This window comes from Budorcas taxicolor, chromosome X (assembly GCF_023091745.1).
Source record: "Budorcas taxicolor isolate Tak-1 chromosome X, Takin1.1, whole genome shotgun sequence".
NCBI lineage: Eukaryota > Metazoa > Chordata > Mammalia > Artiodactyla > Bovidae > Budorcas > Budorcas taxicolor.
The window spans coordinates 94841739-94854367 of NC_068935.1; the positions used below are offsets into that span (position 1 = coordinate 94841739).

The 12629-nt window shown below is 37.3% G+C and overlaps 1 protein-coding gene across 1 annotated transcript in view; it reads right to left on the minus strand.

The window, feature by feature from the left end:
• Positions 1–12629, minus strand: part of HEPH (hephaestin) — a 134592-nt gene that overhangs the window by 95761 nt on the left and 26202 nt on the right. The window contains exons 13-15 of the mRNA XM_052663259.1: positions 7202–7415; positions 5271–5410; positions 4383–4514 (exon numbers count right to left, since the gene is read on the minus strand). Of these exons, the coding sequence (XP_052519219.1) occupies positions 4383–4514; positions 5271–5410; positions 7202–7415 (486 nt within the window). The remainder of the gene's footprint in view (positions 1–4382; positions 4515–5270; positions 5411–7201; positions 7416–12629) is intronic.

Here is a 12629-nt window from a genome sequence, read left to right on the forward strand (position 1 = left end):
TTAAAGGAATAAAGAAACCTTCCTCATTCTAGCCGCTTGAAATTAAGATGGTTCAACGTGCAGTGCAAACATTATCCTAACTCATATAACCAGTTCACCCATTCACAGGCACAGATCAGCTTACCACATGGAAGCAGGCAGTGCAACAGAGTGTTGAGATGAAAGAAACAATAACCCTGCCCATTAGTAAGACATTGTCCAACAAAATCCTAGGTTCTGATTAATCATATTAATAACATCTCCCTTGTGAGTAGACCTAAGGAGGGATGTAGAAAGAAAAAATGTAGGTTAATAGTGTAATAGTTGTATTCCCATGTCTATTGACAAAGATAGAACTTTGGGTCTGTTTCAGGGAATTTTCTTCTGTTTTATTAATTAGTTTTAACAGTACCAGGCTGCTTTAATTATTGTACCTTTATAATATTGAGTTGTGCTAGTCTTCTCTCATTAATCTTTTTTATTGAGGAATACCTGATTTACAAATATTGTGTTAGTTTCAGGTATACTGTATAGTAATTCAGTTTTTTTTTCTGATTATATTCTGCTATAGGTTATCAAAAGATATTAAATATAAATCTCTGTGTTATACAATTTATCTTTATTGCTTGTCTATTTGATGGATCATATTTCTCATCTTTTAATACCATATTCCTAATTTGTCCCTTCCTCTTTTCCTCTCCCTTTTTGGTAACCATAATTTCTTTCTTTTTTTTTTCCTAAATCGGTGAGTTTGTTTCTGCTTTTTATATAGATTCATTTGTATTATTTTTTTAGATTCCAAATGTAAGTGATATCACATAGTATTTGTCTTAGTATGATTAACTTCACTATGTATAATATTCCCTAGGTCCATCCATCTCATTAATTAAAAAAAAATACTTCTTGGATCTTCTTGTCCAGGTGTTCCTTATTCTTCCAAATGAACTTTATATACAATCACTTCATTTAAGTACAAAAATGTCCAGTTGTGATTTTGATTAGAAATACTTTAAACCTATAAATTATTTAAGGTAAATCACCCCCTAGTAAACAATGGTATTTTATTAAGTTCCATTTTCAGCTCAATGTTATTGTCACACTACACACTATCTCACTAGGTAATCTCATATATGATCATGATTTTAACTATCATTTATTGTAGTTACAGATGACTGATAATCTTTACATATCTTCCAGATGTTTCTTTCAAATTACAGACTCATACTCAAGTTGAGTATAGCCTCTTATTTTTATAAGCATTCTCTTCTCCACTTGGATGTCTTATGAGTACCTTATTTATTCAATACATTAAAAAGTAAACATAATATTTTCCCCTCCAAATAAATAAACCAACAAAAAATACCCAATACTTCTTGCTTTTTTTTTTTTTCTTATTGGTACCACCATCTGGGTGCTTAATCAAAAAATCAGTTTCTTATCCTTAACTCTACTCTCTCTCTTATTGCCTGCCTAAGACCTGTACAATCATCATGTCTTATTGATTATCTATTGGTGGTGCTGGTTTAATCACTAAGTTGTGCCCAACTCTTGCAACCCCATGGACTGTAGTCCCTAGTCTCCTTTGTCCATAGCATTTCCCAGGCAAGAATACTAGAGTGCCATTTCCTTCTCCAGGGGATATTCCTGACACAGGGATTGAACCAATGTCTCCTGTGTTGCAAGAGGATTATTTACTATTGAGCCACCAGAGAAGCCCTGACTATCCATTAAAATCCCTCAAACCCAACTAATTCTCTCAATCCTCATTTCCTACAACTTTTGATAAAGTCATTGTAATCACTTGTATATACTACTACAACAGCCTTTTAAAAGTTTTCCTTGCTTCCAATGTATCCCCTTTCTCTTATTAGTCATTTATTGGTTATTTTAGTACCTGGATCACCATCTTCCTTTCTACCTCAATCTCCACCACTCTTCTGAATGACTTTAAAGTCTATATGGATAGCTCATCTAAAACTCTAGCCTTCTAGTGCCTTCAGCTACTCAATTCCAGTAACCTTCACCTCCACTTCACTTTGTGTGCCAAGTCACTTCAGTTGTGTCTGACTCTTTGTGATCCTATCAACTGTAGCCCACCAGGCTCCTCTGTCTGTGGGATTCTCTAGGCAAGAATACTGGAGTGGGTTGCCTTACCCTCTTCCAGGGGATCTTCCCAAACCAGGGATTGAACCCACATCTCTTAAGTCTCCTGCATTGGCAGGTGGGTTCTTTACCAATAGCACCACCTAGGAAGCCCCCACTTTCCTTTGGCCATTGGTTAAACTACAGACCATCATCTTATCACCAGAAATTGCTCTGTTTAAGTTTTAAAATTAAGTTACACTCACTGTTTTCACTCCCAGATCTCCCAATTATTCGTTATTCCATTGTAATCTGGCTTATTTTCCCACCAATTTATTAAAAGCACCAGCGACTCGTCTGTTGCTATATCCAATGGGAAATTTTATGTTATTTAACCTCTCTGAGGAAGTTAAAACCATTGACCTCTTCATCTTTGGATGATCTTTTTAACGTCTTTGGTACCATCTTATCTGATTTTTCTTCTAACATTTTGCTCACTTTTTTCTCAGGTTTACTTTTCAATTAGTACCTCTCTTAAATTTTGTTTTCCTTAGGGTTTTATTCTAGGATTCCTACTGTCCATGTACTCTTCTAGGGTGACTTTATTTCTTTGTCTTCAATTACTACTTAAATGTTGATGCCTTTCGCATTTATTCCCTCAGATAATACCCTTCTTTTGAGCTTCAGACCTTTATGCCTATTAGATATCTCTATTTAGTTGTCTTATCCTGCTGCTGCTAAGTCACTTCAGTCGTGTCTGACTCTATGCGACCCCATAGACGGCAGCCCACCAGGCTCCACCGTCCCTGGGATTCTCCAGGCAAGAATACTGGAGTGGGTTGTCATTTCCTTCTCCAATGCATGAAAGTGAAAAGTGAAAGGGAAGTCACTCAGTCATGTCCGACTCTTAGTGACCCCATGGACTGCAGAACACCAGGCTTCTCCGTCCATGGGATTTTCCAGGCATAGACATCTCTAATTCAAGAAATTCAAAAGTGAACTCATCATCACCCATTCTCTCCCATCCCAAATTAGTTGCTGCCTATGTTCTCTATATTGTTGAATGGTAGCCCTTGTACCTGGTATTCCAGACCAAAAATTGGGAAACGTTTCAGGATTTTCCTCCAAAAATGTGGTTACCATTCAAGAATCCTTCACCTTCTCATGTTCTGTATTAATTAATCAAATCCCACTGATTCTACTTTATCTTTTTGGAACCCTTTTGTCAACTTCAAATTTCACCTATTTTACTACTGAAACTTTACATATTGCATTCCCCACAACTGGAGCTTCCTTTCCCCTGCTTTTGTTCCACATTATCCCTTTACCTGTATGCTTATTTCTCATTCTTTATATTAATGGTTCTTAAAGTATAGTTCTTGATCCAGTAACATCAGAATCACTTAGTCACTTTTGTGAGTGAGAACATTCTTGAACCTTATCCCAGACCTACTGAATCAGAGGTGCTGGAGTTATTCCAAGAAATCCATGATTTAAGAAGTCTTTCAGGTGGTTCTGATACGTGCTAAAGTTTGAGAATTACTGATTTAGATCTCAGCTAACATATCACCTACTTTGGGAATCATCCTTGACCATCCAAACATTAGATTTGGCATCTTATTCTAAAATTCCATGACACATTTTTTAAAGCCCCTAATTAAGAGTTAAAAGACTACATTATAATTACCAGTTTACTTAACTCTATACAATAATAGCCCAAGTTTTTTTTAGAGTATGAACAAGTATTATTCCCCAAAACTTCCATAACTTCTAACATTGTTCCTCACCCAGTAGGCCCCCAGTAAGTGTTTATTCAATGAATGAATGAATGAATGAATAGAAGATAAAGTGGTCAAGATTATGATAACTCTACATTTAGTATTAGAATTTTAATATGTAACTGTGGTTAAGATTCAAACTGTACTAAGAGGACAGAAACTTTATCTATGACTAGGCTTAAGGATCAGTTTGTGGTCTGGGACAAGCCAATCTCTAGTCATGATTAAGAGCTCAGATTACATATAGCCAGATCTAGAGAGGCTAGAAGCTCAGTCTGTATTCAGGGTTAAGGATAGTATAAGACTCCATGTGTAACAAGTGTTGAGTAGATCTTTGATGAAACAAAAGACCTAAGGTAGGCAGTTTGTTCTGAGATTGAAAGAATGAATATATCATAGAGACAAATTCAGACTATGGCTTAGTTCTGGTAAATATTCTTGTTTCTGTTTGCTAAGAATATACTTTAAAAAAAAGGAACAAGCCAGAGGCTGAAAGAGAGATGCTTCACCTCCTATGATCCTTCACTAATTGTTCCCACTTACCAGGCTCAGCAGCTAGTGGCCAACCAGTGCTAGATTCTAGCACTCCATGGGCATGCACAGAGTAGGGGCGGCTGGCATTGTTTTTGAACACCACAGTTAGAATATCACCAACCTCTCCTCTGATAAGTGGACCTAGTAAATGCAAAAGAAGAAAAACTTTCTCATTAGTGGAATAGTGAAACAAGGGCATTAAAGACATTAAAGAAAGGGATATACACAGGAGCCGCCTAGAATTAAGGATTTGCCCTGTGAAAGGGTCGCAAGACTGAAAGTCATGACTGGCTCCATTTTTAAACTCAGAAGCCCTTGAACTGATACTGCTACCCACATGATGAGGGTACTTCAACAAGATTATGTCTCCAATTATCCCCACCTCCCATCTCTCTTTGTATAATAGCTCAAGGTTCTAGATAATCAGAATTCTGTGGAATCATTGTTGGTAAGGAATGAGAGAGGATTCCCTTCAAGGACTAGTGGGTATCTTCTGTATGATGATAAGAATAAGGAAGCTCATTGGCTTCTATAAAAGTGATGAAACTGAAGCAATAATTGCAAGGATATAATGGTAATACTGGTTCCATGTACCATTCTTCCCACTTTTTGATACTCTTAAGTTCTCTTGCCTTTAGCATTTAAAAATTGTTATCACTATTATAGATCCCAAGATATAGAGGCCTGGAAATACCTGGTTCAGATTGCTGCAGAATTCTTGAATTAACTCCATTTGATTGCTTATTTTCATGGATGATTTATAAAATATGACCGTATTTCCAGTATGTCATAAGGAAAATGGATAATGAGGAATGGAGAGGGCTTCCCGATATGACACAGCCTCCCTAGGAGCATCACAGGCTTCTAGATACTAGGAGGAAAGTGGAATTCCCTTACCTAAGATTCCCAAGTGTTCCTCCGATCCAGTCCTTGGCCGTTGGACCCTGAATGTGCCATCAGTATACTCTCTGAACACAGCTTTCTTGTATCTTGAACCCAGGAGTCCATCTTTGTTGCTCAGAAAGATGTGACCATAACTAGAGGGATCCAAAGAGTAGTATTAGCACCTGGCCTTTAACCTCTCATTTTCAGATATGGGAAAGCAAAGTCAGACCCAACTTCATGGCACAGATATTAGGAGAGCCCTATTCCCGTGTCAGATTATCCACCTTGGCTGCATATCTGCAGTTAAAAATTGTAGATTTCAATATTTATTTATAGTCAACTGTTTTCAATCATTTAGTTAGGAATTTATAGTAAAATTTATATGGTAAAAACACTAAGATAAGAATCAAACCCTAAACATTAGCTCTAGTCTTAATGATGTTTTAGATGAAATTAGTCTGACAAAGGACAAGGTACAGATGGTAGGAGAATACTAACAGCTTCTGTTGCTGGTAGGTGAGGGATGGGGATAGGCAGGAAGAAAACGAAATCCTACAGATTTCTCATTATGAGATGTTTTTGTATTTACAAAGAGCTATATTATTCATTTTATCATTTGGCATTTCCAATAGACTGATGAGGTATGTACATCCTAAAGGTAGAATCCTATGATTCAGTGATGACAGGACTTATCTTTATTGATACTGTCAGCCAGAAGGGGAACCAGGGCTTGGATTAAAGTCTGGTCAAGTTCTTTCAATTATACCACATCACTTTAAAGATGAGTAAACCAGAAATCAGAAAAGGGAATTCATTTTTTCAAAGTTGCAGAACAAGTTAGCAAGAAGCCTTCAACCTTCAACAACCGACACAAATAATTGGCAAAGGGTAGTGATAACACCCAGAGAAGGCAATGGCACCCCACTCCAGTACTCTTGCCTGGAAAATCCCATGGACGGAGGAGCCTGGTGGGCTGCAGTCCATGGGGTCGTGAAGAAATGGACATGACTAAGCGACTGCACTTTCACTTTTCACTTTCATGCATTGGAGAAGAAAATGGTAACCCATTCCAGTGTTCTTGCCTGGAGAATCCCAGGGACAGTGGAGGCTGGTGGGCTGCCATCTATGGGGTCGCACAGAGTCGGACACGACTGAAGCAACTTAGCAAGTGATAACACCAAAAATAAATGATAGCGGAATTGCTAAACTGTACCATAGTTTCCATTCTTCCCTCCTTCCTTTTTAGTAATAGAACCACCTAGGTTTTATCTGAGCACATTGCTGCCTAACCAGAGATTACACTTCCCAGACTTTCTTGCAGCTAGATATGGCCATATGAATAAGTTCAGGACAATGGGGTATGAGAGAAAGTAATGTATACAGCTTCAAGTTATTGCCTCACAAACAATGCTGCTTACCCTGGATTTACTCCCCCTTTCTTAATAGCTGGGAATGACTACAACTTAAATAGACATTTTAGTTCCTATTGGCCATGAACTGTTCCTATTTGCACTAGTATGTAAACAAGAAATAAAATTCTAACATACTTAAGCCACTCTTTGGGGGCTTTTTCTGCTATTCATTTTAGCCTCTATCTTAATGACATTTTGGTAAGGAACGTTTGAGCTTGGGATATTCAGTCCCCTAAGTAAATTCCATACAAAATTTGAGTCCCAATATCAGCTCTTCTGAGGAGAGGAGGAAAGGAGGCCAAGACGTAGAGCATGAAGACTTGGGCAAGGTCTTTACTTCAGCTCTAGAGTATAGCAACATAGATGAAACACTGAGTTCCACCTTACCTGTGTTTTACTCCCTGCTCTAGATTTGTTGGTATGTTATTAGGTTAGTTTAGATAAGTGCATCATCATCTCAGAATGTCCTCCATTTCAGTAAACTGGTCTAGAGTCTCTGAGAGGATGATCTCTTCTTTTCTGAAACCTTACCTGTCCTTCTCAGACTGGTTGTGCCATTCTAGTTCCCAGGTCCTGTCAGGGCAATAGTCCCACTCCATCTCTTCTGCCATGATGTAGTAGATCCTTGCAGCTTGGTAACGTTGATGAGGATTGGCTTGGTGTCCAGGACAAGGGGAGACATTATAGATTGCCCTCATCCCTGCTTCTCTATGGCTGCCTGCCTGGCAGTAAATTTCAAATGTCCCTGAGGTGGGAACAGAGAGCAAAACCTGAATTCAGAATACCCCTGTATAGTGCCTGAGGGAGTTCCTACTTCTCTCTAGTCGTATAGCAGAGAGTAGGTAGCTTCAGATATGGTTTTGATATGCATTAGGTAAAATATTATTACATTTATTGAGAATAATGAGCACAGAGGTTAACTAAACCTGCCACTAGAATGACAAACTCCTTTCTGTTTACCAATGACTTCTCTAGTTTTAGGACTGAAAGTGCAACATCTCTGGGAACTCCTCAGTTATGAGAAAACTGAGATCGTCAATCATCTTATCTGACACTTATTAACCATATAACTTTCAGAAAAAATTTAAGCTTCTGTGTATTTCAGTTTCCTCATGGTAAAGAGAGGAACATTTTACTTAATGGGATTATTTTAAAATTAACCACAAAAAATACGTACATATTGCTTGGCATAGTATAGTGTAAAATGTTCAATAAGTAAAACTATAAGTAAATAAAGCTGAATAATTATTATTTGAAAGAAGGCATTGACCAATTTTATCCCCTTCCTACCAAGTCTTAAAGAAATAAAGGTGGGCATACATATAATGAACTTTTTGATCATAAGAATGCTTACATCAGAGAACTCTGAAATGGCCTTCCCCAAGTCTTTTACAATAAAATGTTTGGATGTCAGCCATAAATATCTGAATTGTAGAGCTGCCTGTATCTGATCTCAGGATCCAGGTTTCTATGTCAAGGACACAAAGGTTCATAGAATATTGATCAGGAGAAGCTAACTTTCTTACATTATTTCCCCAGTGTTCCTTATTTTACTGATAACTGCCTATACCACCGCTACAAAATCTTCCTGTCTTTTAAAGGCTTCTATGAGCTAGCTCCAAACTATGGACGCAATCCCACTTCCCACTCTGGCCCAAATTCAACCAGGGCTCTAACTAAATTTGCCCCTGATTGCACCTCTCACATATCTCATTCCTATCTTGAAATTTTCACTCATTATTACTTTTCTGGAATAGACCTTCCCTTCCTCATAAATATCTTTATGAGTTCACTCATTCTCCAAGATCCAATTCATATTTAATCTCTTCCAGAAAGTCCTCCCTGACTATTCCAGCCCACGTTGTGCTCTACAGTTTTGCTTTCCTACTTCTAAAACACTTTTCATCTAGATCACATGGTTAAGGACTAAGTGCTTCTCTCTTTAAAAAACAATCTTTTCCACTAGTTTATAAACTTCATGGAAAAATATTTTTTCCATATCTACTTTCTGACTCTTCTATTTCCTTTATCCCTCATATCTGTTCCATCAATAAATCCTATCATCACTTCCTTTCCAGTCATTGTTCTGTTTCTACTCTGTCACTTCTCTAGTCAAACCCACTATCATCTCTCACCTGAAAAACTTCCATAGCCTCACAGCTGTCTTTTCTGCTTCTCCTTCCCTCTTCAACATTCTCCAAAAGGGATACAGGGTCCTCTTTAACAAATATGATCCAGAGCACATTGCTCTCTTGCTTTAAATGCTCCATTCATACTCAGAATATAATTAAAGCTCCTGACTGTGGTCTACAAGGCTCTATATAGTATGATTCTTGCCAACCTCTATGATTTCATGTGGTGTCAGTCTTCTCCTTGTTTATTATACTCCAACCATACTGACCTTCTTTCCAACCCTTGAACAACACATGCTTATTCCCATCTTGAGACATTTACACTTGCTGGATCCTCTACTTAGGATATTCTGCTTAGGGATCTTCATATAGCTTCTTTCTCCCCATTACTTAGGCCTTAAATGTCACATTCTCCGAGAGCCCTTCCCTAAACACCATCTCTAAAGTAATGCCCCTATCAGTTTATCACACCAATGTATTTCCTTTCCTTCATGACATATATCATGATCTGAAAATGTCTTATCATTTTATGATGTGATTTTGTGTGTTTGCTGTAGATCTTCCCTGGAAGTAATTATCATGTCTATCTTTTCACCCCTCTACCCCAGACTTAGCACATGGAAAGTATTCAATAAATATGTGCTGAGTGAATGAATTTATGTGCAAATGAATGACTGGATACACTGTATATAATGTCTAAAAGTCATAGCTCAGGGGTTGGTGTGAACAAGAAAGTCTGTTAATCATTGGATGGAATAGAAACAAATAGAAGACTTTATGGCAGAATCATGTGACCTGAGAGTAACACATCATCTCATATGGACATTGTTCTCCAAGATGCTTCTTTTTAAATACTTTTTGGTCCTTTGCATCTGAATCTTCTCCTACCTCTGTGACCAATATTTCTACTGTCTCCTTATTCTTGCTTATTTTTTTCCTTCTACCACTTAAATGTTGATTTCTGCCTTAAATTTTATTTCCTATAACTTCCTATAACTTTTATTTCCTATAACATGCTAAAGGACACCAACATGAAAACATTCAAATCTCTCTCTAGCCTGGACTTCTCCTCCAATGTTTACATTACTACCCGCAGCTACCTACTGTAAAATCTACACCACCTGGACTTCACCAGAAACTTAAAATTCAACATGTTCCCAATGAATACGTTCTATCTAAAATTTAGTACCTTTTCCTCTTTTCTGTGTTTGCTCATATGATTAATGACACTACCATCCATCTATTGCACAAGCTGAAAATCTCAGACATCCTTTCTTCTTACTCAGCCCATTAGCAAAGTCTTGTCATTTTTCTCTCAAATATCTCTTAACTCTGCCCCTTCTCTCCATCTCTATTGCTCCCACCCATTGTCAGGTTCTTATCACTTCTTACAAGGGCCTCCTGCTATCACCTCTCCAATCTTATTTCTTAATGTTTCTCAACAAGGCTGCTATTAACATTTTGTGTGTGATTATTCTTCATTGTTTAAGGCTGTCCTACATATTGAAGAAAGCTTTAGAATCTCTGACTCCCATTCTATAAACAACAGTATCATAACTTTATAACTCCAGTCATTGTGTGACAGCTAAAAGCATTCCACACATTTCCAAACACCAGCATACCACTTTAGTTGAAAACCAATGAATAAAATCAATCTACATAACCTTCTCCAGGCAGATGATGCTCTCAAGTCACTGCTTATGTGGGTCCTACTGCCTGTAATACCCTCTTCAACATCCACCCTCTTTCTTTGCCTGGTAACAGTTCATTAGTCCGTGAAAGTTCAATTTGAATGTCTACTTTTCTAGGAAAGCTTCACTCCACAAGTCAGGCAGAATTTGTTCTAGTTCCCTGTGTGTTACTATAGCCCTTGTCTGATAGCATTGTCATAGAATTGCGAATATTGTTTGCATACCTATCTCCTTTCCACACTAACTGTGAACTGCCTCATTCATTCTCACATCCCTAGCATCTAGACCAACAAATGTAAGAAAACACACCTTTACTATGTCTGGGGGAAATCTACCTGTAAAATGAAAAGAAAAAAGGGTAAAATAAAACATGAGGAAGAAAAAGAAAAAACATGATGACAAGAGACCAAAAAAAGATACATATTAAAAGAAAAAGAAGCAAAAGAAATAGGAGGAATGGAAAAATAAATAAAGAGAAAAGAAGATTAAAAGCAAAAAGAAAAGAAGTAAAAAAGAAGCCTAGGAAAAACTCAAAGGAAGAAAAAAAAACAGTGAAAAAAGAGAGAGAAGAGAAGGAAAAGAAGAATGCAAAAAAAGACAAAAATAATGCAAGGAGAAAACGAAAAGAAGGAAAGGTAAAAGGTAAGATAGGAGGAAATAGATTTAAAAGGGGGAAGAATGAAGGAAAGTAAGGGGAAAGAAGATATATAAAAAAGGAGAGAGAAAACAAAGAAAAGACAAAAGAGGAATAGGAAAAATGAGAGAAGAGAGGAAAAGTAATGGGGAAAGAAAAGAGGGTGTGGAGGGGGAAAAATGAATAAACATTGAGTTCTAACGGTGAAAGAGAAAAGAAACTCTGAAGCATCAGAGCAGTAATAAATATTCTTTTTGATGCTGAGAAATCTAACATGAAGTTGGTGGAAAACAGCACATTACAAGCTCTAGCCTCTTTACCTGCCACTTTCTCTGGCTATCAAAACTCTAGTATCAGTAGTTCTTCTGGAACAGCTGAGGTGTATTATTCAGGATATTTTTAAATGTAAAAGTGTCATTTCCATTAAATGTAGTTAATATCTGAAATTAAAATATTATTAGGATTTAAAGCAAAGCAAAAAGAAGATTTTAAAAAGTCACAAATAAACTTATAACACTCACACTCTTAGCATTTTGCTGCACTTTTTCTTGGAATTTGTTCTTCTCTTTTGTTAAACATAATTGTAAGCATCCAGCAAGCAATATGTTGAATCTCCATGGTGATGTTTTTAAGTTACCTGCAAAGCTGCTTAATTGCATATGTATATTGACCAATCTTCATTGCAACTCCTTTTTCTAGACTTCCAAAGCCAAATTCTGGTTCTAGTCTTTTTATTAATTTGGTACTTTTGTCCTATCTTTGGGGAGCTATTCCAATGGTCTCTCTCAATCTTAATCAGACATTAACCCTTACCAAAGGTATAGTGAAGGTGACTTCAGATAAAATATTACCTAGGAGTAAGAATTAACAGGGGTTGATGGAGATGGGGCCAAAGGGGAGAAAAAATAGAGCTGACATCCCTAACCTGAGAAAATCATTTTCCCCCTCCAGATCTCTGTCTCTTCCTCCCATTAGTTAAATAAGTGAAATAAGATTATCTCTAAGGGGCTCTACCAGTTGCAATATTCTATGACTCAAAAATTCTTCAGGAAGAGGAGAATTTGAAAGACTGGAAAATGCAAAGATAAAAAGTTAGGGGTTTTTTTGAATGAGAGTAACCTTTTAAGTCTTTCTTATAAACCCATTCACTGCCAAAATATTGATAACTGTGAGCCCTAGAGAGCCATGTAGATCTTACAGGGGAGCCTGGTTAATTTTGTATGAAAGAGATTAAACCTAGGGTTTGGCTTTCAGACCACAGCTAGAGAGAAGAGTCTTTCTTTTTCCAAACTTCCCCACCCCAGTGTTCACTACAAGCATTCATTTCTGTTGGTCCTTTCAGCCCCATTAATGGCTGTTTCTAATTTGCTGACATCAATTCTCTTTGACCAAAGTATCCTAGGTACATGGGCAGAAATGAGGACCCAAGAAGTCTGTGGAGGCCTGCTTCATGCCAAGTGCGTGTCAAACCCAATGCCAGGATGAAATCATTATGTTGTTAA